Source organism: Euphorbia lathyris, chromosome 3, assembly GCF_963576675.1.
Source record: "Euphorbia lathyris chromosome 3, ddEupLath1.1, whole genome shotgun sequence".
Classification (NCBI taxonomy): Eukaryota; Viridiplantae; Streptophyta; class Magnoliopsida; order Malpighiales; family Euphorbiaceae; genus Euphorbia; species Euphorbia lathyris.
Window position 1 is genome coordinate 103,858,727 of NC_088912.1, and position 24,987 is coordinate 103,883,713.

General features: G+C 36.2%; 1 protein-coding gene across 2 annotated transcripts; it reads right to left on the reverse strand.

The window, feature by feature from the left end:
• Positions 1-715: 715 nt before the first annotated feature.
• Positions 716-23,315, reverse strand: LOC136224280 (uncharacterized). Of its 2 annotated transcripts, XM_066012562.1 has the most exons (12): positions 22,864-23,314; positions 21,741-22,024; positions 20,810-21,004; positions 19,526-19,872; positions 18,137-18,428; positions 15,483-15,641; positions 12,062-12,427; positions 4,501-4,566; positions 4,077-4,125; positions 2,102-2,225; positions 1,272-1,365; positions 716-1,151 (listed from the first exon to the last, which is right to left on the reverse strand). In XM_066012562.1, the coding sequence occupies exons 1-11, from the start codon at positions 23,189-23,191 to the stop codon at positions 1,281-1,283; spliced, it is 2,295 nt and encodes a 764-aa protein (XP_065868634.1). In that variant the 5' UTR covers positions 23,192-23,314; the 3' UTR covers positions 716-1,151; positions 1,272-1,280. The 2 variants fall into 2 exon arrangements, with proteins under 2 accessions (XP_065868634.1, XP_065868635.1); XM_066012563.1 differs by lacking the exon at positions 716-1,151 and having other exon boundaries at positions 1,153-1,365; positions 22,864-23,315.
• Positions 23,316-24,987: the final 1,672 nt, after the last annotated feature.

Genomic DNA, 24,987 nt, shown 5'->3' on the forward strand with positions numbered 1-24,987 from the left:
AACTACTGCATCAGTTCTAGAGGTGAGCATGGATTGGTTCTGTCCAAAAACTGAATCCATACCGAACGAATAAAGGAGAGGGAGAGTGTTATCCCTCATAAATAATATATTACATATCACAGTGCCCCTAACAACCAATATTGTAAACAAAAACTACTGCATCAGTTCAAGGCATCATTGGTTCTAGGGTTGAGCATGGACCAGTTATGTTAAAAAACCGAACCAAACAAAACAAAACCGAAACGAATGAATAAAGGAGAGGGAGAGTGTTACTTCTCATAAATAATATATCACATCTCACAGTGCCCCGAAGATTACCAATGTTGTAAACAAAAACTACCGCATCAGTTCTAGGGTGAGCATGGATCGGTTCTGTTCAAAAACTGAACCGTACAAAACCAAACCGAATGAATAAAGGAGAGGGAAAGTGTTACCCCTCATAAATAATATATCACATCTCACAGTGCCCCCAACAACCAATATTGTAAACAAAACCGCATCAGTTCAAGGCATCATTATTCTAGGATTGAGCGGGGACCGATTCTGTTAAAAGACTGAACCGAACAAAACCAAACCGAACTAATAAAGGAGGGGAAAGTGTTACCCCTTATAAATATTATATCACATTTCACGTGCTCCCAACATTACCAATGTTGTAAACAAAAACTACCGCATCAGTTCTAGGGTGAGCATGGATCGGTTACCAAACCGAATGAATAAAGGAGAGGGAAAGTGTTACCCCTCATAAATAATATATCACATCTCAATGTGGCAAAAAAAAACTACAGCATCAGTTCTAGAGGTGAGCATGGATCAGTTCTGTTCAAAAGCAGAACCGAACAAAACCATACCGAACGAATAAAGGAAAGGGAGAGTGTTACCCCTCATAAATAGTATATCACATCTCACTGTGCCCCCAACAACCAATATTGTAAACAAAAACTATCGCATCAGTTCAAGGCATCATTAGTTCAAGGGTTGAGCATGACCGGTTCTATTAAAAAAAGGAACCGAACAAATAAAGGAAGGGGAAGTGTTACCCCTCATAAATATTATATCACATTTCACAGTGCCCCCAACATTACCAACGTTGTAAACAAAAACTACAGCATCAGTTCCAGGGGTGAGCATGGATCGGTTCTGTTCAAAACCTGAACCGAACAAAACCGAAACAAATGAATAAAGGGGAGGGAAAGTGTTACCCCTCATAAATAATATATCACATCTCATAGTGCCCCCCAACCTTACCAATGTTGTAAACAAAAACTTACACATCAGTTCTAGGCAGAAACATGGTTAGGAATCATATTTAGAACCTTCAGCAGAAAAGTATAAGTGAATGCATCTTCTTGAAGCCTCTCAAATCTGCAAGCAACATCATAGCATTGTAATTGATTAATTAAAAACATCTGCAAGCATGTCGGGCTTCGAAGGAAAATATGGTAAAAAAACATTTTTATTTTGAGGTCGTTAACGGTAAATTTTTAGACTGAGTTTAGACCAAAAACATCAAAAGGCTAGTCCAAAAAACTCTGGTTGAACCTCCAACCCTTGACCCTTTATTTTTTCCGGTTCTTTGACCGGTCCGCTTTTGATAACCATGGCATAAGAACAGGAAAGGAGGGACCGCCTTAATTATATAAATAATACTCCCTCTGATTTTTAATATATATTGTTTCATCAAATAGACTATTAAAATGACTAATTTACCCTTAATATTTATGTGAATGCATGCATATACACACAGGAACAAGAACACGAAAGGAGGTACCGCCTTAATTATATAAATAATCCTCCCTCTGATTTTTTTATATACGTGTCGTTTCATGTTTTTCACAAAGACCAATAAAATATTCAATAGGCTATTAAAATTACTAATTTACCCTTAATACTTTTTCCTAAAACACTACTTTCTATGCAAAAAAAAAAAAAAATTCTTTCTTCTTAATTATTATGGTTAATCTAAACTTCTCTTTTACCATAAATAAGAGTAAATTGGAGATAAGATTGTTAAACGTACATTGATAACACAAAACGACATATAACAAACTGAAAATCGTAAAATGACATTTATTGAGATCGGAGGGAGCAGAGAATTTACCTTCCCGACTTGGAAAAATGGCCAGCACCAAGTTCACATTTGAACAACAGTACATTTTCATCGGTTTTCACATCCCTTAGCTTTGCCACAAACTTTGCAGGTTCTGAATACATAACTCGAGGATCTGTCATAAGTTCACCTCTTATTAAAAAGCTTGGTTTTTACAATATAATACAGTGTATACTAGGCCATGGCACAGATGTCTATAAAACAACAGACTATTACATCTCTAGCCCCATGTATTTCTACAACAAAGTCAACTGTCCCCTATACATTTAAAATATCCTATCTACTCCTGGACTTATTTAAAGTGACCTATTAACCCCTATGTGTGCGTATGGTTTAAAAAATTAGCAAGTGCATATTAATGCAAGTATCTTAGAAGGTTGTTAAACATCCCACATTGCTAAATTAGGAAGCTATATAACTCCTTGAATATATGAGGCAATCCTCACCCTTTAAGGTACCGTTTGGGGTGATTTAGGCCTTTGTTTACATGGTATCAGAGTCATGTTTTAATATTGGGAGCGGCATGCACCAAACGAATTGGGCATGAAACATCCCAAATTGCTAAACTAGGAAGCTATATGACTCCTTAAACATATGAGGCAATCCTCACCTTTAAGGTACTCTTTGAGGTGTTTGTTTACAAAAGTTAATTTTAAACGAAAAAGCAAGTTGCCATACAATATACTATGTTTGAATGTGAGTCAGACACTACGGTTTTCATTCGAGGCCAGGCTCCCATTCCATAAGTGGCATAGCACCGATGAGGGAACATAGCCCAACCAGCCATCTAACCAACACGATGCTAAGAGAAGGTGGTGAAGACATATACACAAAGCAGAGCTTTAAAATTCTCTCAAGTGCACATACCAAGAGCCTAAGTACACTAATTAAATGAGACATTTTAATTTCTAATTTTCATGTAACCATTTGAATTAAAAGCTTAAGTTAATAGTTAAGGTCCAATTCATATTAATACATGACACATTCCCGCCCGCAAATGCCAGCTGGGTTTGAAGCGTGAACAACACAGGCCCATCTTACCATATGTTGTTCACCCTTCAACCCCAGTTGGCATTCGAGTGTCAAGGTGTGTCAGATATTAATATGAATTGGGACTTTAAGAGATAAGGCCAAATTTGACTCTAACGTTTTCCAAGTACAGATTTAGCCCTAACGTACAAAATGGACCAAATTTAACCCTAACATAAGCAAGATCAATTTTAGCACTATGTTACCAAAAAGTCGAAAAGACTAATTTGACTGTTATTTAACTGTCACATCATACCTTCCAAACATTAATTATATTTAAGATAATTTAGGGCTTGATTGGATGGAGGGTTTAGAGGGGTTAGTAAGGGAAGAGTTAGTAAGGGTTGATAGAAACCCTTGTTTGGGAGGGGGAAGGGTTAGTAAGGGTTTCTACAAACCCATGTTTGGAATACAAAAAAATTAGAAGGGTAAGGGTTTGGAGGGGTTTTGAAGGGTTTCTTTTTAAGAAATTTCATCAAATTTTGAACCCTCCAATTTGGTGGGTTTGGAAGGGTTAGAAATTAACCTTCCTTCCCTTTCCCTACCCTTCTCTACCCTTCATCCAATCAAGCCCTTAACGTTTTACAGTACCGTTACAAAAACCTTGTTAAAATGCTAACAACTAGTCTCCCACATAAGTTTAGTCACACAAAAAATTGTTGAAGTGCCTAGAATGTTTAATGTGTTACTAATATAGTTGCAAATAAATAATGACAAATGTACAAATCTGTTTCAGTTCTAAATTTGTTTGGAAGATGTGACAGATAAATAACGGTCAAACCAACTTTTTCAAATTTTATGCAATGTAGGGTTAAAACTGATCCTACTTGGAAATGTTAGGTTAAATTTGCACCATTTCATAGGTTAGGGCTTAATCTTCACTTCTTCAAAGAAGTTAGAGTCAAATTTGATCGTTATCCCTAATAAAAATACTCACCATGTAAGCCTGCAGTAACAAGAATGTTAGGATAATTTTGAGGCTTCACCTGCGCCCAAAAAAAAACAGTAATGAGCCATTGCATAATTTGAAAACAATAAACATGTTAGAAAATTCAAGAGTAAATAATTTATTAATCCCTACATTTTTACCCAACATACTGATTAGTCCTCGTATTTAAATAATACATTGTTTAGTCCTAAGTTTTGTTTTATTCAAAAGTTTAGTCTCTCAAATATTTGAATTATTGAATAGTTTAAGAGACTAAGTTGTTAAATAGAACAAAAGTTAAGGACTAAAAGTGTATTATTAAAATATGAGAATTAAATAGTGTATTAGATAAAAATATAGGGACTAAACATTGTGATATCCTCCTAACTTTAAGGTTATTAGGGTACTAGTTATGGTACAGAATTGAACTCACATTATCAACGGGAGAATATGACTTCATGTAGAAGTAGAACTTTTCTTCCCGAGGGTCTCCCCATTCCTGCAGTAACAGAGGAGATAAGCTAATATACAAAGAAATTAAATGAAACATCAGCAGGTTTATGTTACGTATCAGGGAAAGAAGAAAACTGTTAACTAACTATCCTTTTGTAACTGTCTTTTTTTTAATTCAGTAACTGCCCTTTTGTAACTGTTATGGGTAACTGTCATTCATTAATTATGTCCTTTTTGTAACCGTTCTGGCAAATATAAAAAGGTCATGCTCATACAAGCAAATTTATGAACGGATTTAACAACTTGTTCTTCCCTAAATTCTTCTTAATTTTACTCTCTCTCTCTTCTATTCTTGATCGGCAATTGTGCAGAATCAATGATTCTGACATTGGTATCAGAGTCAACTTTCCTCTTGGCTGTTTATGGAACAAACTCGAACAGCGAAGAAAATACAAATACAGTATAACCTTCATAAATTAATAAAATAATAATTTCTTCTGGTCCCGACTTGGTCGGGTTCAAAAAATGATCAATTTTAATAAATTAATAAGATAATAATTTCTTGGAACAACCCTTTATAAATACACTGTTTTATTATATCTATAAATTAATAATTTCTCAAATACATATGCTAAGTATATATAGATATATACTTAGAATAATTTAGCAAAATATATATGACTCTACAGTACTTTGTTTTTTCTTAAAATTTAAATCTAGTTGAATTGCATTTCTAAAAAAAAAAAAAACTATTCTTACGATAATTTAGTAAAATATGACTCTATAGTACTTTATATAGACAAAGACTTTATTTGTTCATTGATTTTAGACAAAAAAATTATTTAAATTAGTAATTTTTTTAAAAAAATAATTTTTTTTTAAAATCACTCTATAAATTATTAATTTATTGATTAATTAATATCTCTATAAATTAATAAAATTCCATGGTCCCAACATTATTAATTTATAGAGGTTTTACTGTAGATGCCTTAGTAGAGCAGTTGAAGGCACTAAGTGCAGAATTGACCGAGAAAACCGAATCAACGGCTAAGCTATCGGAGTTGAGATCTCAAATTTCTGACAAACAGCAGAATCAAAACCAGAGGATCGAAGCTCTGTTGGTGGAACAGAATTTGTTCACGAAAGAGCAATCAACCATGCACCAGTCCTGACTCACCTCTCACCAAAACCTAGAAACTCTAGTTCACAAAACCATCACCAAGTTGATTGAACCTCAACATGAGCCATTAACATCACCTCAAAACACCTGTTAACCAATTCCAGGAATTCAAAGAGAAGTTCGCCTTCTCCGGATCAGAAGGAACTCTCGGTGAGTCGGTCCTACTCCATCTGGTACCTTCCAGGGAGAGACCTCTGGTAATAAAGGAGTTGTATCTTTTAATAAGCTGCTCCCCCGTTGTGAATTATCATCGTTTGATGGATCTGAGGCTGAATTATGGACTAGCAAATGTAGTAAATATTTCCAGATCTTTGAAGTGAGGAAAAACGTGTAGATCTGGTAGGACTCTGCATGCAAGGAAGAGCAGAGAAATGGTATCGGAATTGGAAGCCCAGCCATTCTGGTACAACTTGGCAGAGATTACATGTTAATGCCATGATGGAAGCCCTGAAACCCAATCCAACCTTTTGTTCACCCTTACCAAACAACCTGGACACCAAATACTATTCCTACCACTACCCACAAATTACCTGAACCTAACCAAATTTCAACCACTCAACCTTCACCCATGAAACGAAATCCTGGAGTTTGTTGGCGTTGTGGAGATAAGTATTTTCCAGGCTACATTTGTACTACCAAGAAATTACACACTATGGAGACTCAAGAGGAGGAAATTGAACCCACTTGTGAAGAAATAGAGGAGGTACGTAGAAGTTCCCCATCCAAATTTCCCTAAGCAAGAGCAAATTTCCTCTCAATACATGCCTTAAATGGAGGAAAAACCAGTGAACTCTTAAGCTTAAGGGAACAATGCAAAATAGGGTTGTCCACATTCTGATTGACAGTGGCAGCACCCACAGTTTTGTGGATGAGCACTTTGTCAAGGAAGTTAAGCTTCCCCTACTCAAGATCAAGCCTGCTTACCATTTCAGATGGAAGGCAACTAATAGTGCAATACAGGTGCAATGACTGCTCTTGGACTATGCATCATACAAGGTTCAATTTTACTTTTCGAGTTCTTGAATTAGGAGAGTATGATTTTATTTTGGGAGCTGATTGGATGAGGGCACATACACCTGTTACTTTTGATTTTGAACATAATAGACTGATTGTGTACAAGGATAAAAAGGAAGTAGAGTTAAGGGTACAGATGTTGCTGAAATGTCCCTTAAACAGATGACTCTTAAGTCAATGAACTCTTTAATCTCTAAAGGATGGAAAGGTGTTTTCTCTGCCTTGTTCCTCATGACCATTACTGAGGAAAGCCCCACTTCACCAGAGCAACCACCAACTACACACCCTGACTACATTATCTCTCCTAGTAAGGTCCTTAACACTAGGACAGCCTACATTGATGACATTCCTACCAAACAGCTCTTAATTCGCTGGTCAGGTTTCTCTGCGGTTGATGCTACCTCGGAGGAAGAATCTGCTATCTGTCGCCAGTTTCCTGACTTCTACCATTCTTAGAGACAAGAATGTGCAAAAGGGGAGGGAATTGTTACGTATCAGGGAAAGAAGAAAGCTGTTAATTAGAATTCAGTAACTATCCTTTTGTAACTGTTCTGGGTAACTGTCTTTTTTTTAATTCAGTAACTGTCCTTCTTTAATTCAGTAACTGTACTTTTATAACTTTTCTGGGTAACTGTCTTTTTTTTAATTGAGTAACTGTCCTTCTTTAATTCAGTAACTGTACTTTTATAACTTTTCTGGGTAACTGTCACTGAATTAAAAATGACAATTACCCAGAAAAGTTACAAAAGGACAGTTACTTAATTAAAGAAGGACAGTTACTGAATTAAAAAAAAAAAGACAGTTACCCAGAACAGTTACAAATGGATAGTTACTGAATTCTAATTAACAGCTTTCTTCTTTCCCTGATACGTAACAGTTTATTATTTATCCTAAAGAGGTGACTCCATCTCAATTGACACTGGATAAGAGCGAAAAGTGAAAAGGATTATCCATGTCCTAATAATAAGAACTATGCCAAATAAAATAAACAATGTTTCCATACAGTAGTGTTCACATGGATGACCAAATGAATTTGGTCATTTACCTAGGCTTATTAAATCTAAGTCTTAGGATGCTATGAATCTCCACCCTAAAATTTTAATAAGCCTAAATCTAGTGGTGAATGACTAAATTTATTTGATCATTCAGAGTCCATGTGAATACTACTGTATTTCCATATAGTTAGCTTGGCACAATAAACAAACAGTTAACAGTGTGAACCATAAGCACATTCCAGTAAAATAATATAAACCAAACATGAAAAACTCATGATTTGGCATTCCATCGGTTATTTGATTGATCAAATAAAAAAAATTCAAGATTAAAGGTCATTGCTAGTTCTAGAAACCCAATAACCCATATGCAAGTTCTTACTTCAAAGCAAAAAAGCTCATACCCAAGACTTTCCTCCTAAGACAGTCAAAATTGGGAATTCACCTTTTCTAATAAAATCTGGGTTAAATGAACTATTGTTCGTTGAACTTTCATGGTTGTCTCAACATAGTCACTCAACTTCAATTTGTCTCAATAAAATCATTCAATTTTGAGTTTTATTTGAGTTAAAGTTGAAAAATAATTTAATTTAAATTTTTTAATAAAATCGTTAACTCCGCCTGTGAGGGTCACTTGGTGGCCTTTACAGCCGGTCCCAAGCCCGGACAAAGGAGGAGGGTTGCGGTAGGTTTGTGGCGGCCAGCGTAAAACTTAGCCACATCTTATGACATGAACCATAATATAAATACCGTTGGGGCGTTCCCTACTCAGCGACGCGCTGCACTTCCTAGACCCGGGTGTAGTGATAAATGTGCAAGGGTTGCTAGGTCGTCGCCCCGAAGCGGCGCGCCACCCCAGGACCCGGGGGTGGTGTCAAATATGCAAGGGTTGCGGGTAAATAAGCTAGTCCACGGTAATGGTAGGGGTAGGGGTAAGGGTAGTAGGTTACGCTTTGGGACATGGAACATAGGTTCTTTGACAGAAAGATTAGCTGAAATTGTAGATGTTATGAAGAGGAGGAGAATAAATATATTATGCCTACAAGAAACCAAGTGGGTTGGAGCCAAGGCTAGAGAGATAGCTCCTTGGGGTTATAAGCTTTGGTACTCAGGAAAGGATAAGGGTAGAAATGGATTAGGTATTCTTATTGATAGGGAGTATATTGATGAGGTAGTAGCGGTGTCTAGGAAGAGCGATAGAATTATGAGTGTTAAGCTAGTGATAGGGGATGAGGTTGTGAATGTCATTAGTGCATATGCGCCACAAATAGGATTAGATGTGTCTATAAGACAAGCTTTTTGGGATGACTTAGAGGAAGTGGTGCAACAGGTTCCTAGGGATGAAAAAATGGTACTAGGGGGTGATCTCAATGGACACGTGGGTTCTAGGCGAGATGGGTTTGAGAGTGTTCATGGAGGGTATGGCTTTGGAGATAAGAATGAAGCAGGAAATGATATTTTGGAATTCGCATCAGCCTATGACTTGAGTATCATGAACACATGGTTTATGAAGAGAACATCCCACTTAGTGACTTATCGGAGTGGCGGTAATGCGAGCCAAATTGACTTCTTCTTAGTAAGGAGTGCTTGGAGAAAGAGTTATATTGATTGTAAGGTGATCCCTGGTGAGAGTACGACAACCCAACATAGAGTAGTGGTGCTAGATTTTCGAAGTAGGAAATGTATAAGAAAACAAACACCTCAAGTAGAGACTAAGATTAAGTGGTGGAAATTGCAAGGGGAGAATCAACAAAAATTTGTGGATGAGATGACCAAAAAAGATATTTGGACTTGCAATATGGATTCAGATATAGATTCGATATGGAATAAGATGGAGCATAGTATAAGGGAAGTAGCGAAGGAAGTTCTAGGGGAATCTAAAGGTAGCATGCCACCGGGTAAGGACACATCTTGGTGGACAGAAGAAGTACGACAAGCAGTAAAGAGTAAGAGAGAATCCTATAAACTATTGGGGAAATGTAGGAGTGACGAGAACTACGAAAAATACAAAGAGGCTAAAAGGGAAGTAAAGAAGGTCATATGAGATGCTAGAGCAAAGGTGAATCGGGATCTGTATACAAGATTGGATACAAAAGAAGGGGAAAGAGACATATATAGAATTGCTCGGATTAGAGATAGGAAGACGCGAGATCTCGGAAAAGTTAAATGTGTGAAGGATGTGGACCAGAAAGTCCTAGTTGGAGATAAGGATATCAAGGAACGATGGAGGTCCTATTTTGATGACTTATTTAATGGAGATCGCCAACAAGATGTTGGAGATATAAGTATCCACCACGATATGATAAATCATGAATGCCTGCGGAGAATTCAAAAGGGTGAAGTCAAAATGGCATTAAGTAAGATGAAGTTGAAGAAAGCAGTAGGACCTGATGGCATCCCTATTGAGATTTGGAGATGTTTGGGAGAAAGAGGAATCGAATGGTTGACGACGTTCTTCAACAAAATTTGGAGAAACAATAAGATGACATCAGAATGGAGGAAAAGTACCTTAATCCCTTTGTATAAGAACAAAGGCGATGTCCAAGATTGTGCCAACTATCGGGGAATCAAATTAATGAGTCACACTATGAAACTTTGGGAGCGAGTGATTGAACAAAGGCTAAGGAGGACGGTGAAGATCTCGGAAAACCAGTTTGGCTTTATGCCGGGAAGATCAACTATGGAAGCCATCCATCTAATGAGACAATTAATGGAGCACTATCGAAATAAGAAGAAAGCCTTGCATATGGTTTTCATTGACTTGGAGAAAGCATATGATAAGGTACCAAGGGAAGTACTTTGGTGGGCCTTGACAAGGAAAGGTATTTCGCGGAAATATATTGACATCATAAAGGACATGTATGAGGGAGTATGCACGAGTGTACGTACTAGTGTTGGGAAGACTGAAGAGTTTCCTATTACGATTGGAGTGCATCAAGGTTCCGCACTAAGCCCATTTCTTTTTGCCATCGTTATGGATGAACTAACAAGTTCACTTCAAGATGGTATACCATGGTGCATGCTGTTTGCAGATGATATTGTGTTGGTTGATGAGACGAAAGAAGGAGTGGAGATGAAGTTGGAACTATGGAGGCAAACTCTAGAATCTAAAGGCTTTAAGTTGAGTCGAAGTAAGACAGAATATTTGGAGTGTAAGTTTAGCGGCCGTAGGAGTAGGGAGGTAGGGACAATCACCCTAGATGGGAGAGTTGTTCAGGCCTCGGATTGCTTCCGGTATTTAGGATCTATTATCCAAACGGATGGAGAAGTAGATGGAGATGTTGCTCATAGGATTAAAGCTGGTTGGTCGAAGTGGAAGAGTGCTACGGGTTTCCTTTGTGATCCCGGCATGCCTAATAGATTGAAGGGAAAATTCTACCGGACGGCAATTAGACCAGCATTGTTATATGGTACGGAGTGTTGGGCAGTGAAACACTGCCACATCCATAAGATGTCGGTGGCGGAGATGCGTATGTTGAGATGGATGTGTGGTCACACGAGAAAGGACCGGGTGCGTAATGAAATAATTAGGACAAAAGTAGGGGTCACATCTATTGAGAATAAAATGAGAGAAAACCGACTAAGGTGGTTTGGCCATGTGAGACGTAGAGCGCTTGATGCGCCGGTTAGGAGAACCGAAGAGTGGCAAAGGGATGTAGTGGTGAGGGGTAGGGAAGACCTAAGCAAACTTGGAGGAGGGTGATCGAGAGTGATATGAGTTTATTGGGAATTGAGGAAAATATGGTAGTGGATAGGACGGAGTGGAGGGAGCGAATCTGTGTCGCTGACACGACTTGATTTTCACGGTTTTATATGATGGTTCATGTTAGCCGACCCCGAATCATTTCGGGACTAAGGCTTTGTTGTTGTTGTTGTTGTTGTTTTTAATAAAATCGTTGACACGTGTTGTTTCGGTCTTTCCTACTGTTGATACGGCACTCATGTCATTTTTCCGATGTCCTCTGCTCTTGAAGTAGCCGGAGTGACTTTATTGAGACAAAATTCAAAGTTGAATGATTTTAAATTGAAATTAAGTGACCAGTTTGAGACAATCGATGTTGCACGGAAACTCTCCTTTAATAGCATTTCTGCATTTCGTGTCTGTTTCCGTTTCTTTTCTGTTTCCATTACCGTTTCCTAGCTAATTTTTCAAAGAAGTAACATTTCCCGGTATCCGTAAACAGGAAATGAAACGGAAACTGATACCAGGAAACATTATTTCTAAGAAAAATTAGCTAGGAAACGGAAAAGAAAAGGAAATGGGCACGAAACGTGGAAACGCTAATGAAGAAGAGTTTCTGCATTCAACCCAATAAAATCTAGACTTGTCATAACAAAAGAGAAAAATATATTACCTCCCACTCTTCAGTTGTAAGTGGAATAGTTGGATCAAGCATAGTAGTCAAAACATCCACAAAAGGTACACCAGCAACCGCTGCCTTGAATAAATCAGGTCTCAAATTAAGAACAGAACCAATAAGTAATCCCCCTGCACTCCTTCCTTCAATGCACAATTTTTCCTTGGAACTGTATTTGTGTTCTAACAAATACTCTGCACAAGTAATAAAATCCGTGAAAGTATTTTTCTTATTCAAGAATTTCCCATTCTCATACCATTGCCTCCCCATTTCACCACCTCCACGTATGTGAGCAATTGCAAAAATAAAACCACGATCCAATAAGGATAGCCTTGATGCCTTGAATGTGGGATCTATACATATCTATTCATAACAAACAACGCTGTTAGGCAAAGTTCAAATAAAATTTTATTGCATGTGATAAATGATGAAACTGAACTTAGACACTGATATGAACTAGGAAGCACCGACACGGGTACCCGTACGGTACGGTTGCATCAAACATCATTTTCAAAAAAATATGAGACACGGGTATATTGGAAGAATAACCGTTGTTTAGGGTTTCAATTATGCAGTTTGTATTAGATTAGGACTGAATCTTAGACTAGCAGTCCAAATGAACTTGGTTTCCTAGTTAACCTAAGTTTGGGTTACAAGAATTAGACGGATTTGTCTCCTTGAGATAGTCAGACACTTGTGTATGTATATATATACAGGGGATTCGTTAATGTTAATATTGTGTGTGTAAATATATCAGATATATTATTGTTATATGGTATCAGAGCTACAAAGGTTTAAACACCAAATATCCTAATTTTTAGCTTTGGCTAATTCGATGTCTTCCTCGAGGAAGAAGAAGAAGAAGAAAAAAAAAAGTCGTGAGAGAAGAATTGCAGAGAATAGGGGTGGGTTGCTTGACAATTTCTTGTCGTGAGAACGAGTGATTCCGCTACGAGTAGTGCTTGTCTTGTTGGATTTCTTTCTTCGATTATTGGATTTCTTTTGCTTTACTTTCAGGTACCCGCTTTCTCTTAGGTAAAATTTTGGGTTCAGTAGTCTTATTTTTTCTCCTGCTCAACATCGCAAAAACTAGAATTTTTTTTTTTTTTATGTTTCTGGTTCATCTCAATGATTTCTATGATCTTGTGCTTTCTTTTTCTTTCTTTTTATATGTTTATCATCATATCTTTTCTCTCTTCTTTTTATGTATTTATTCTTCCAAAATATGTTTTAGGGTTCATTTGTTTTGGTTCACATTTTTTCTCATCTCCCTTTCTCCAAACTCTCTTCCCATTCTATCTTTCTGCCTCATTTTCAAGTTTTTCAATTTTTGGTTGATTCCAAAGATTGCAGCTTAGTTGATTGATAAAAAAAATTATTATTTTCTTTTGGGTCTTTTTTTCTCTTCTTTAAAGGAAGTTGATGTTTCCATCCTCTTCCCAATTCAAACCCTAACTGGAATTTCCAGTTACGGCTCTCTTTCTTCCATCCAATTTTTTAGGTTATGTTGTGTTTGCCTCGGTGAGGACTTTGCAAGGCAGTTAACTGGTCAAATAAACCTTTGACTTTCCAGATCATCACTATGATCGTTGGACTAACATGCAAATGTTTCTTGAACATCTTCTATGCGCACAAACTTGTGCAAACTGCCTTCAATTTCTTCCATCCAGAGGAAAACACAATCTGGATGGAAGAAATTGAAGGCAGTTTGCACAAGTTTGTGCGCATAGAAGATGTTCAAGAAACATTTGCATGTTAATCCAACTTATAGTGATGATCTGGAAAGTCAAAGGTTTATTTGACCAGTTAACTGCCTTGCAAATTCCTATAGAAGCAGAAGATTTGCTTGATTGTATCACGGTTGGTCTGAGGACCTTCCATCCGTTTGTTCGAGCTTTGGAAAGCTCGTCTTGAACTCCTAGTGGCTAGAGGCCATTTTCTCTTTCTTCAGGCCAATAGCCTTTCTGTTTCTTCGTACAAGTTGACAGTTCGTCCACTCCCTGTTCAGCTTGAGGGGGAGTATTGGAAGAATAACAGTTGTTTATGGTTTCGATTATGCAGTTTGTATTAGATTAGGACTGAGTCTTGGACTATCAGTTCAATTGAACTTGGTTTCCTAGTTAACCTAAGTTTGGGTTACAAGAGTTAGACAGATTTGTCTCCTTGAGATAGTCAGACACTTATCTATGTAAATATATAGGGGATTCGTTAATGTTAATATTGTTTGTAAATATATCAGATATATTATTGTTATAGGGTACGGCCGGGACACGCCAAATTTATATATATATATATCATAAATAACATTCATTAATCATTATAAATCATAAATAGCATCTATAATAAGTCATTAATTCATTAAAAAAACATTTAATACTTCAAACTATTTAAACTACCAAAAAAGGGATGACTGCTATATTCTTTTCATTAGATTTTGATTTCTTTCTTTTATTAGGGCTTTATTTTATTTTTGTGTATATCAAACCCTCTTTATTGTAAAATTATTGAAAAAATACCCCTATATTCTACTTGATTAAGTTAGAATCCATGTCACAAAAGTGCCCCTGAAATGTCCCCATTAAAAAAGACAAAAATTAGGGGGCACTTAATTTGGAGTGTCTGGTGCGTGTCCCAGAATATCGGAGCGTCTGACACTCATAAGTCAACCTCCTAAAAGTGCTGGTGCTTCCTAGGATATGACCGTGCCTAGTCACTAATATGGATGCAAATTTATAGTTCAAGCTACTTATGGGCGATAAACATGGAATTCGTTCATTTCATATGTAAATGTGATCAAATGGAATCAGAAAATGCAAGAGTCAAAGGCATATTCGACTATAAAATAATAATGGGTGACAGAAGTGATATAAAACTTGTGGCTTGCTTAACTATTCCTACTTCACAATAAGAATGATAAGAAAAACTTGAGAGTTATGAATAAGACAGGTGATTCCATTTTCGGATTAGAAACTGACAGCCAATTGACATATGATACAGAAATACCTAATTTAGGCCCCGTTTGTTTGCCTGACAATATTGTGCAGTAAAATATTTTCCTGATTTCCTGGTATTTGTTTGCATAGAAAAATACATGAAGAAATTCAGGAAAATGTTTTACCCCTTTTGAAAAGAGTAAAACATTTTCCTACGCCTTCTGGAACACTGTTCATTTTTTCTTACCCTTTTGAAAATAGTAGCCACCTACCACTTCTTCTCGTTTTCCGGGAAAATATTTTATTTTCCAACAAAACATTTCCCCTTACTAAATATTTTCCAAAACACAATATTTTCCGGCAAACTAACGAAGCCTAGTATCTCAGCAATAAGCAACAGATGCTTAAATTTGTTTCTTTTAAAAAATCAAAAATAAAAGAAGTGGTGTTTTATATGGGAGCATCTTCATTTGTTTTCACATTACCTCATATGAGCCATAGCCATAAAGCAGTAGTGGATGAGACCCATCAAATTTTACAAGGTTCTTATTATAAACTGTTGTTATAGGAATCTGAGTGCCATCTGAGGCTGTGGCCCATTTCCTTTCTGTAACATAATTAGATGAATCAAAACCTCCCAAGACCTGAAGATATTGCAAGAATAATTAGATAACAGGTCTCATACAATTAAACAGGCAGATCATCAATAACAGCATCCAAACCCAAGTACACCTTAACAACCTAGCACTAATAAATTGACAATTATAATGAATGCTAGTACCATCATTTCTTCCGGCTAGCTGAGAACCCTCTTGAACTACCCAAGCAACACTAGGAAGTCTGGGCCCATACACATGGCCCATAAGTTTGTAAATAGTTATATGAGTCCCATATATACAGACTAGATAACTAACCCTTTCTCATGCAATGTTGAGTATGACATGTGTTACAAATCATGTAATACACTAGATACCATATAGATTAAAAGTCTACATTGATATATTTAATTAAAGGAGACTACACATATATAAGCTATACAAGATAAGGACCATTCTGCAACAGTATGGGTCTCCTTCCATAACAGCCTTACACACTCCCCCTCAAGCTGGAGCAACCAACTTGTTACAGAAAGAGGTAACATAGTCTTAAAACAGTACAACTCAAAACAAGGAACTTGAGGATTGTCACATATGTGCAAAAGAAGAAGGATTAAAATGGCTCTTTACCATCCTTAGCTGTCATTCATCTATTTAGTGAATTGCTGTAATTCATATTCTTATTTAAGGTAGGTTGTATTTCCTTTTCTTATTTAAGGTAGATTGTATTTCCTATTCCTATTTAAGGTAGGTTAGAATTATTAGAGAGATGAATTTGTTAGGCCATCTTTACTTTTCTTTTCCCTTTTCTCTATTTAAGAGAATCAGCATGTACTAATTCATTATACAATTGATTAATTTTAATCAATTGCATAATGAATTAGTACATGCTGATTCTCTTAAATAGAGAAAAGAGAAAAGGAAAGTACAGATGGCCTAACAAATTCATCTCTCTAATAATTCTAACCTACCTTAAATAGGAATAGGAAATACAATCTACCTTAAATCACTCTAATAATTCTAACATACCTTAAGGAAATACAACCTACCTTAAATAAGAATATGAATTACAGCAATTCGCTAAATAGATAGAATGACAGCTAAGGATGGTAAAGAGCCATTTTAATCCTTCTTCTTTTGCACATATGTGACAAGGATACAAAATGTAATCTGGGAACACAACCCAGAAGAACAAATCGGACAGGAAAGACGACTGTGGAAGATCAAGCTTCATCGAAAACTGTCACGACATTGGAGGATTGAAAAGAGAAAATAAGATATCAGGTTCTAAGTATCAATTTCATATTCCTGTCATGCTTTATCATGTGCGTGATCTTGTTGTTTTATTGTTATTTTGTCCTTTAGTATATGGGGGAATTAGTTAGTTAATAGCCATAAACTTCACAACTGTAATTTGTACAGGTCTGCCACCTCAGCAGTATATCTTCTGCTATAAGAGGTCACGCCCTTTTACAAGTTGGGTACCAAATGAGAATATTATCAATTTCCTTCTACTTTCTCTAATTCTCTGCACTTCCTCTCTTCTTCTCCCTTCTTTCTCTCTTTCTCACCTCATTCCTCAAATTTCTATTCCTAAATCTGACGTCAGAAAGTAGAAATTTAAGGAATGAGGTGATAAAGAGAAAAAGAAGAGGGGAAAAGAGGGGAAGTGCAGAAAATTAGAGAAGGTGGAAGAAAATTGATAATATTTTCATTTAGTACCCAACTTGTAAAAGGGCCCGACTTCTTATAGCAGAAGATACTGCTTAGGTGGCAGGCCAGTACAAAATTACTGGCTAGTAACTAACTAATTCCCCTATATACTAAAGGACAACATAACAATAAAACAACAAGAATTAACTATCCTCCAATGTCGTGACAGAAACGGACAAGCAAACCGGACAGAGAGAGGCGACGATGGCGGAAGAAGAACTAAGACTTGGAACCCTATGTCCAAACAGTCTGCTCACAAGGCAGACAGTAATGCTGAAAGCCCAAAAATACAAACCCATAAATTCTGCACACAAGGGCAGAAATTGAAGCCAAACTAGGCTTACAAACCATGTAATACACTAGGAATACACGGGATACCATGTACATTAAGAAACAATATTGATATATTTAATTCAAGGACAATACACACGCATATATAAGCTACACAAGATAAGGAAACACAGTTGTAATAAGTCCATAACAGCCTTACACACTTTAACAGCATGAAAGCAGCAACTCTATTTAAACTATAAGAAGAACAAAAAATAATGGTCCAAATTAATACATCATGTTGATTGAAACATCACATAGTTCGTGGTTCTTCTTGTAATTCTTTCCTTAAACACATAAGATATGATAGAATCAATAGATTCTTTTCATGCATATGATTCTCTATTGCTTCTTTTTTCATCTATTCAAATACAAGTTTAAGAAGCAAATGCTGCCTCATCAGCATTCAAAAGATCATGTAATTAAGAAGAGAATGAAACCGCAATTGGCACTAATGAATGTTCATACGGGGAAACTGAAAACAAATGTTGGTAACTTACTGTGTCAATCTTCTTCAGCACAGAAATACCTGTATCCATATCATATTCATACACAGAGCGCGGTGTCCTCAATGAGCTATATAAAAACCTCAAAATGGTGGAAGAAAATTGTGATTCATCTGGATCCACAGAGTACACAGGGTCAACGAATTCAACAGCCCGACCATCGGTAAGGCTTGTAAGCGGCTCATCAACAGCTGGGAGATTATATGCTGTTATTTGAGCTAAGCCATTTGCACGCTCATAAACAACTAGATGGTTGGCGAAGATTTGTGTGTCCCAAATTTTTGTACTGGACAAAATCCAAAGATTAATAAGCATAATAAAATGCAGGTGACACTTACTAAACTACTGTGATTACCAACATAGGTACTACTGTAATTACCATCATAAATGAACATGCAAATACCCTTAAAACAATTGGGAAGGTAAAAAAATTGAGTGCAGAACATAAAAAAAAAAAAAGATAAGGTGCTACATAGTCAATCAAGAGCAATATTACCCCTATCGTTAGAAATGTCAGGATTAAAGGCCTAAGGTTAGTAACTTGGTCTAATTTTGGACATCCCTAACAAATTTATAACATTGTTAATGTTCTCATCCCCTAATCTAAGTGGCTGCTATATCAATGAAATTTTGTAGAAACCAGTGTCATATTTCATCATCACGATCCTCTCTAGAACTTTATTACTATTATTTCTCATTTCTTCCTCCGTTGATGCGCTTAAATTCTTTCCTCCTTTCCTCTCTTTTAGTTTATCCTCTTCTTCTTCTTGGGCTGCTTCTTCTTTCTTTTCTAACCAGCTCTTCGCCGGAGCAGAACAATACTACATCAGCAACAAAGCATTCAGCGGAGGAGGAACAGAAGACACATCATCCCTAAACGACTTCTCTTTCTCTTTGTCGTTTTGCAAAACCATAAACCATTTCGATAATACAGCTCTTGAATCCTCATTCTCGTGTCTTCCCTTTGCTCCGTAGTCGTTTTGATTATTTTCCTCTTCTAATTCCTCCTCCAATTCACCATCATCGTCTGAAGTAATATCCGACTGAGGAATCGACCCAAAGCATCGAAAACCGAATCTGATGTTTCTTAAACATGTTAAAAATTGCAGAGACATACATGAACTGAACTTTAGGAGAACAGGAACTTTTAACAGTGTCAGTGAAGCTGTTACTGGTGTCTAAAATTGGACCAATTTGACAATGTTAGACCCTTAATTGTACTATTTCTGACATTACTTAATTGTACTATTTCTGACGTTAGGAGTAATATTGCTCTTGGTTAACAACTTTAATATTTTTCACCTTATCCGAAACAAAACCTGCAAAATGCAATAAATGCAACTTGAAGTTTCACTTAGATCACAAGGAAAAGAAAGTATGTACCTTTCCCTGTGAGGAATAAGCACTGTAGATGCAGATATGTTGTCCACTGGACAGGCTAGTAGCTCAGAATTGAAAAGTTCATCAGTTCTCCTCTGAATAAAGAAATGATTACCACGATGGCTGACTGATGTATCAATGCCATCTATACGGGGTGTCAAAACTTTTGCACCGTCCTCAGGCATGGAAACATCAACATAAAACACAAATCTTGTATTTTTACTGCTAGATGAAATAAACAAGTACTTTTCACTTTCTGAGGCTTGAAGATCAACACAAAATTTATCATCTTTCTCGTGATAAAGGCAAGTATCACTTGACTGTTCTGATCCCAACTTGTGTAACCACACCTAGAAAATAAAAATGACATTTTCATGTAATTGAAACCTTAAAAGTATGCATTATCCACACAACAAAAGGTGCAAGGATAAAATCACAAAACACAGGAAAGAAGAGCATGTCTAAAACAATTGAACAACAGATTAAAGAAACATAGTCTCTCAAGAAGTCATGCTTGAGAATGAGAACTATAGCAATATGTAGTTTCCTTAACAATTGGGAGTCTAGGAGGATGTGATGGTGTTACAGAAGTCCAATTACTAGACAGAGATGATAAAATAGTGCTTCTCTTCCAAATGACAAGGCAATGAATCACAAAGGTCAAGGCTTGGTATCATAGTTGTCAAATCGAGATTTGACTCGTGAATCGAAATCCACATTTTGTGAATCGTACCTCATGAATCGAGTCGAATTGTAAGATCCGGTTCAAATTCATAATATTATAAAAAGTAAAAATACATACCATTTTCAACTCAAAATATTACCAAATATTAGTCTAGAAATGCAATTGTAATGTCAAAGCAGAAGTCATATCAACCAAATACTTAAAATTCAAATCTAATGCAAATGCAATCCTAATAAAACTAATTCAGAAATCGGACTCTGTTTAATAACTTAGTGGAGATGGAGATGGAGAGTTACCCTGTTCTTTTCCTTGTTGTCAACTTGATAATGATCGAATGGAACTAGTTTGAGTTGATAACTTAATAAATAACAATTGGACTAGAGGAGGGTGAGTTTAGTAGTTAGTGTTGTTGAAGTTTTTGATGAACGGTGATGAGGATCCGGCTCGAAGTAGAGCTTATTCGAATCGAATTGTATGATTTATAATTTACAATTTCTATGTAGATTCAGCTCAAAATAGAGCTGAATCGAATAATCAATAGTACGAATTCAAATCGTGAATCCTAAGGTTATAATAACAGCGCTTGGTATAGTATGGAATACCTTATCAGCACGATGTATCTCATCCATTGTTGAGTAGACCAAAAAATCATTGCCAGCCCACTCAAGAGATGATGTTACACCTGTAAGTGGCTTCCCAACAAGGACATGAGTCTCCACATCCATGACATAAACAGTGTAAATTTCATCTCCTTTGGTGTCTTCCGCATAAGCAACCAGTTTATGATTTGGACTAACCTGAAGAAAAAATTGAAAACAGAGGTTTAGTAGGAATGAAAAGATCAAACAAATGTGAAAAATCAAATCTGAGAGCATAAATAAGTAGCTAACTAAACCTTGTGATATCATACCATCACAAAAAAAGAATGATGAAAGAGACACTTGTGGACCAATAAGGGTCACTTCTACACGTGTCCCAATCACAAGATGAAGTTCAAGTGCACACTCTCCTTTCTCCCGTTTTATGCCGGGACCTATGGAAGGAACAGGCAGTCCCAAGTGGCACCCGAAACGAGTATACCATTTAGGGTCCGCCACGTGGAGACCTACTAAAATATAGGATACCCTTTGAGATTATTATAAATACTAAGCTCAGCACCATAAGGTACACAACTAATTCTTCTCTCAATTACTCAAAAGCTCTCTCCTTTACCCCGTTTTAGGCCGGGACTTACAGAAGGAGCAGGCAGTCCCAAGGGGTACCCGAAATGAGTATACCCTTAAGGGTCCCCCATGTGAAAACCTACTAAAATATAGTATACCTTCGATATTACTTAAATACTAAGCTCAGTACTATAAGTTAAACAACTAATTCTTCTCTCAATTACTCAAAGGCTACTACATCTCAGTATACTCGCTTACTTAATCACCGGACCAGGGAAGCCGGATTACAGCCCCTCTCTAACTGTTTTCTTGTCTTATTTCAGGTACTTAAGGCACTTGCCAAGCCTAGCTTGGAAATAGAAGACCTTACCTTGAAAGCATCAATGCTGTAATATGCAAGGCCTTGAGACTTAACATTCTCATCCAATATAACATGTTCAGGAGGATCATTAGGTCCTGTTGACATTACATCATGGACAGACGGTGGAGCTTCATGATTGGATATATAGCGGCGGCAATGTTGAACATACTCCTTCCCCTCTAAATTCCTTTTATAGTAGTAGTAAGGTCCTTTTCTTCTAGGTGCAGAAATATCGTCTTCCTTAATTCGACCTCTTATTTCGGAGAAAAGCTGCTGCTCAAACTGTTTGGTTCCTGAAAATTGAAATAGTTAATTCATATTTATACAAAAGAATATGTTAGAGAATAAGTCAATTTAATTAATGAATAACATGCCTAAGGCTGTTGTTCGCCTGCTAGAGCTGCTGGTAGGGTCGGTATATCTCCTTGATTGTAGGAGCTACTTATATATAAATATGTGTATTGCACCTAAACAAAATATATTCATGTAGGCTTTTAATCTACATGGTATCTCATGGATTTCTCTATATTTTCATGGTCTATACCATGGTTTCAGAGCCTTGTTTTGGCTTTTGTTTTGGGTTTCTGGATTGAGATTCCAGAATTTATTTTCTGCTTTGAGAGCAGAATTTCTGGATTTGTATTTTTGGGCTGTTTCTTTCAGCATTACTGTCTTGTGAATAGACTTTTTGGACCTAGGGTTCCAAGTCTCCGTTCTTCTTCCACCACCACTGTAGCCTCTCTGTTTCCAACTGAGATTTGCTACTCAGTTTCCTACAAAGATTGATGTTCTAGGCTGCATCTCTTGGATTATATTTTATATTCTGAAGTATGTAGCAAGATGAGCATGATTAAAATTCATGCTTTGAGGGGAAGTGTTACATAATAAGTCAATGTAATTAATGAATAGCATGTCTAAGCTGCTGTAAGACTGCCAGAGCTGTTGGTAGGATCAGTATGTATCCTTGATTGTACGAGCTACTTGTTAACCTACATGGTATTGGATGGATTTCTCTATATTTTCACATTCTATAACAGAATACATTGCCTGCTCTCATACAATCGACAAAGGAGACAGAAATGCCCCATAAATAAAAGAGAATCATGTAATTGAGCTGAAAAGGAAGTCATACCAGACATAACAAAATCGGTGTAGTCATTCTCTTCATGGAGGTGAGAAAGGATCTCAGGATTGGAGCGAGAGTCGTCGCGGAGCCAGTAATGTTGATCGATTCTAACATCGCCGAACAACTCCATAACATGATCAACCTTCTTCGCCACCGGCGGCGACTTCATGGTGGTGGAGGACATGTGCAACGAAGTAGGAGCAGGTGAAGAAGAAGAAGAAAAGGAAGAGGAGCAGGAAAAGAGGAAGAATGTAGATGAGACGCAAGCAAGAGTACGCCGGCTGAAGTGGTTCTGATGACAAAACAGACGAAGGTTACATAAATTCAGCACCATTAACGTGTATTTATATCAAATTGGAGTGGAATTCGATGAATTTGAGGATTGAGATTTGCAGTTTTGGGAACTTCCATTTTTGAATGATTTATATTTTTGGTATATTGTAATTCAAAATTCAAGACTTCCCTTTTCTATTTTGTGAGAAAAAGGAAAGATTTCTTTCAAAAAGAAAACAAGAAAAAGGAAACATAATGTAAATGGGTAATTAATTTATTAATCCCTATATTTTGATAAAACACACTGTTTAGTCCTTCTATCTGTTTGTTAAATTTTTTACCGTTTATGACTTCGGAAATGACTAAATTACCCTTTACTATTTACCTTCAAACTTTAAAAGAGGAAATCTAATTTAAAAGAATAAACTATTTGTATGGAGAACAAGAAAAAGAAAAGACTCAATGCTTACGAATTTGAACGATAAAGAAGAAAATCAAGAAGAAGAACACTCAAAGTTGATTTCAAATGCATTAGAGTTTAAAGGAAAGAAAAAGAAGAACGCAAATCCAAATTGACTAACAAAATCTTCATGAGAGTCTAACGGCAGGGACTAAACAGTTCACCGAGAAAAATGTTAGGGACTAAACAGTTCATCAAGAAAAAAATTAGAGACTTTATCATGTGTTTTTTAAAATACACGGACTAAACAGTGTGTTTTATCAAAATATAATGATTAATCAATTAATTACCCTATGTAAATACACTCTGGATTTCCTTATAAAGTTTAGAAAAAACTACCAAAAGTATACCTGTATTTTGGCCGATTTGTAAAAACAATACTCTTGGTTTAAAAGTGTTCAAATAGGGTTAAAGAATATGTGAGTTAATTTTTTGATCAAATAATATTTATGGTTTAGTTAATTTGTAAAATGAGACCTTGTATTTTTAGTAATCTGCAAAATCAGTTTTTTTAATTTCTACAAATTGCTCCTTTTCGGGGGTAAATAGTCACGATAATAATTTTTAACGGAATGTCTGAATTTTTTTTTTTTTGAACGAGAATGTCTGAATTTATAAACTACACAAAACATAGACTTTGTCTATAAACTTTTAAACCATATAGACTGTTTTTGCAAATCGATTATTTTTATTATATTATAATTCAAAATTCAAGACTTTCCTTTTCTATTTTCTGGAAAAAGGAAACATTTCTTAAAAAAACATAATATGTAAATTTACTCTGAATTTCCTTATAAAGTTCAGAGAAAAGTACCAAAATATAGTGTTGGTTTGGCGAATTTATAAAGACAGTATTTCTGGTTTAAAAGTTTTATGTTTGTGTTTTGTGAATTTTGCAGTTAACAATTTTTCGATCAAATAATACTTGTGGTTAGTTAATTTGCAAAATGATATCTTATACTTTTAGTAATTCATAAAGTCAATCTTTTTAATTGCTTTATTTTGGAGTAAATAGTCATAATAATTATTTTTTACAGAATGACTGAGTTTGTAAACTGCAGAAGGTACAAACCTTTATTTGCAAACTTTTAAACCACATAGACTGTCTTTACAAATCCGCTTTATTTTTGTACTTTTCTCTAAAGTTTAATTATATTTATTTGTAGGCCTTATAGTATATCTCACATGTACTTGTCTAAAACTCTAAGGGCTTGATTGGATGGAGGGTTTAGAGGGGTTAGTAAGGGAAGGGTTAGTAAGGGTTGATAGAAACCCTTGTTTGGGAGAAGGAATGGTTAGTAAGGGTTTCTACAAACCCATGTTTTTTGAAGGGTTTCTTTTTAACAAATTGCATTCAATTTTGAACCCTCCAATTTGGTGGGTTTGGAAGGGTTAGA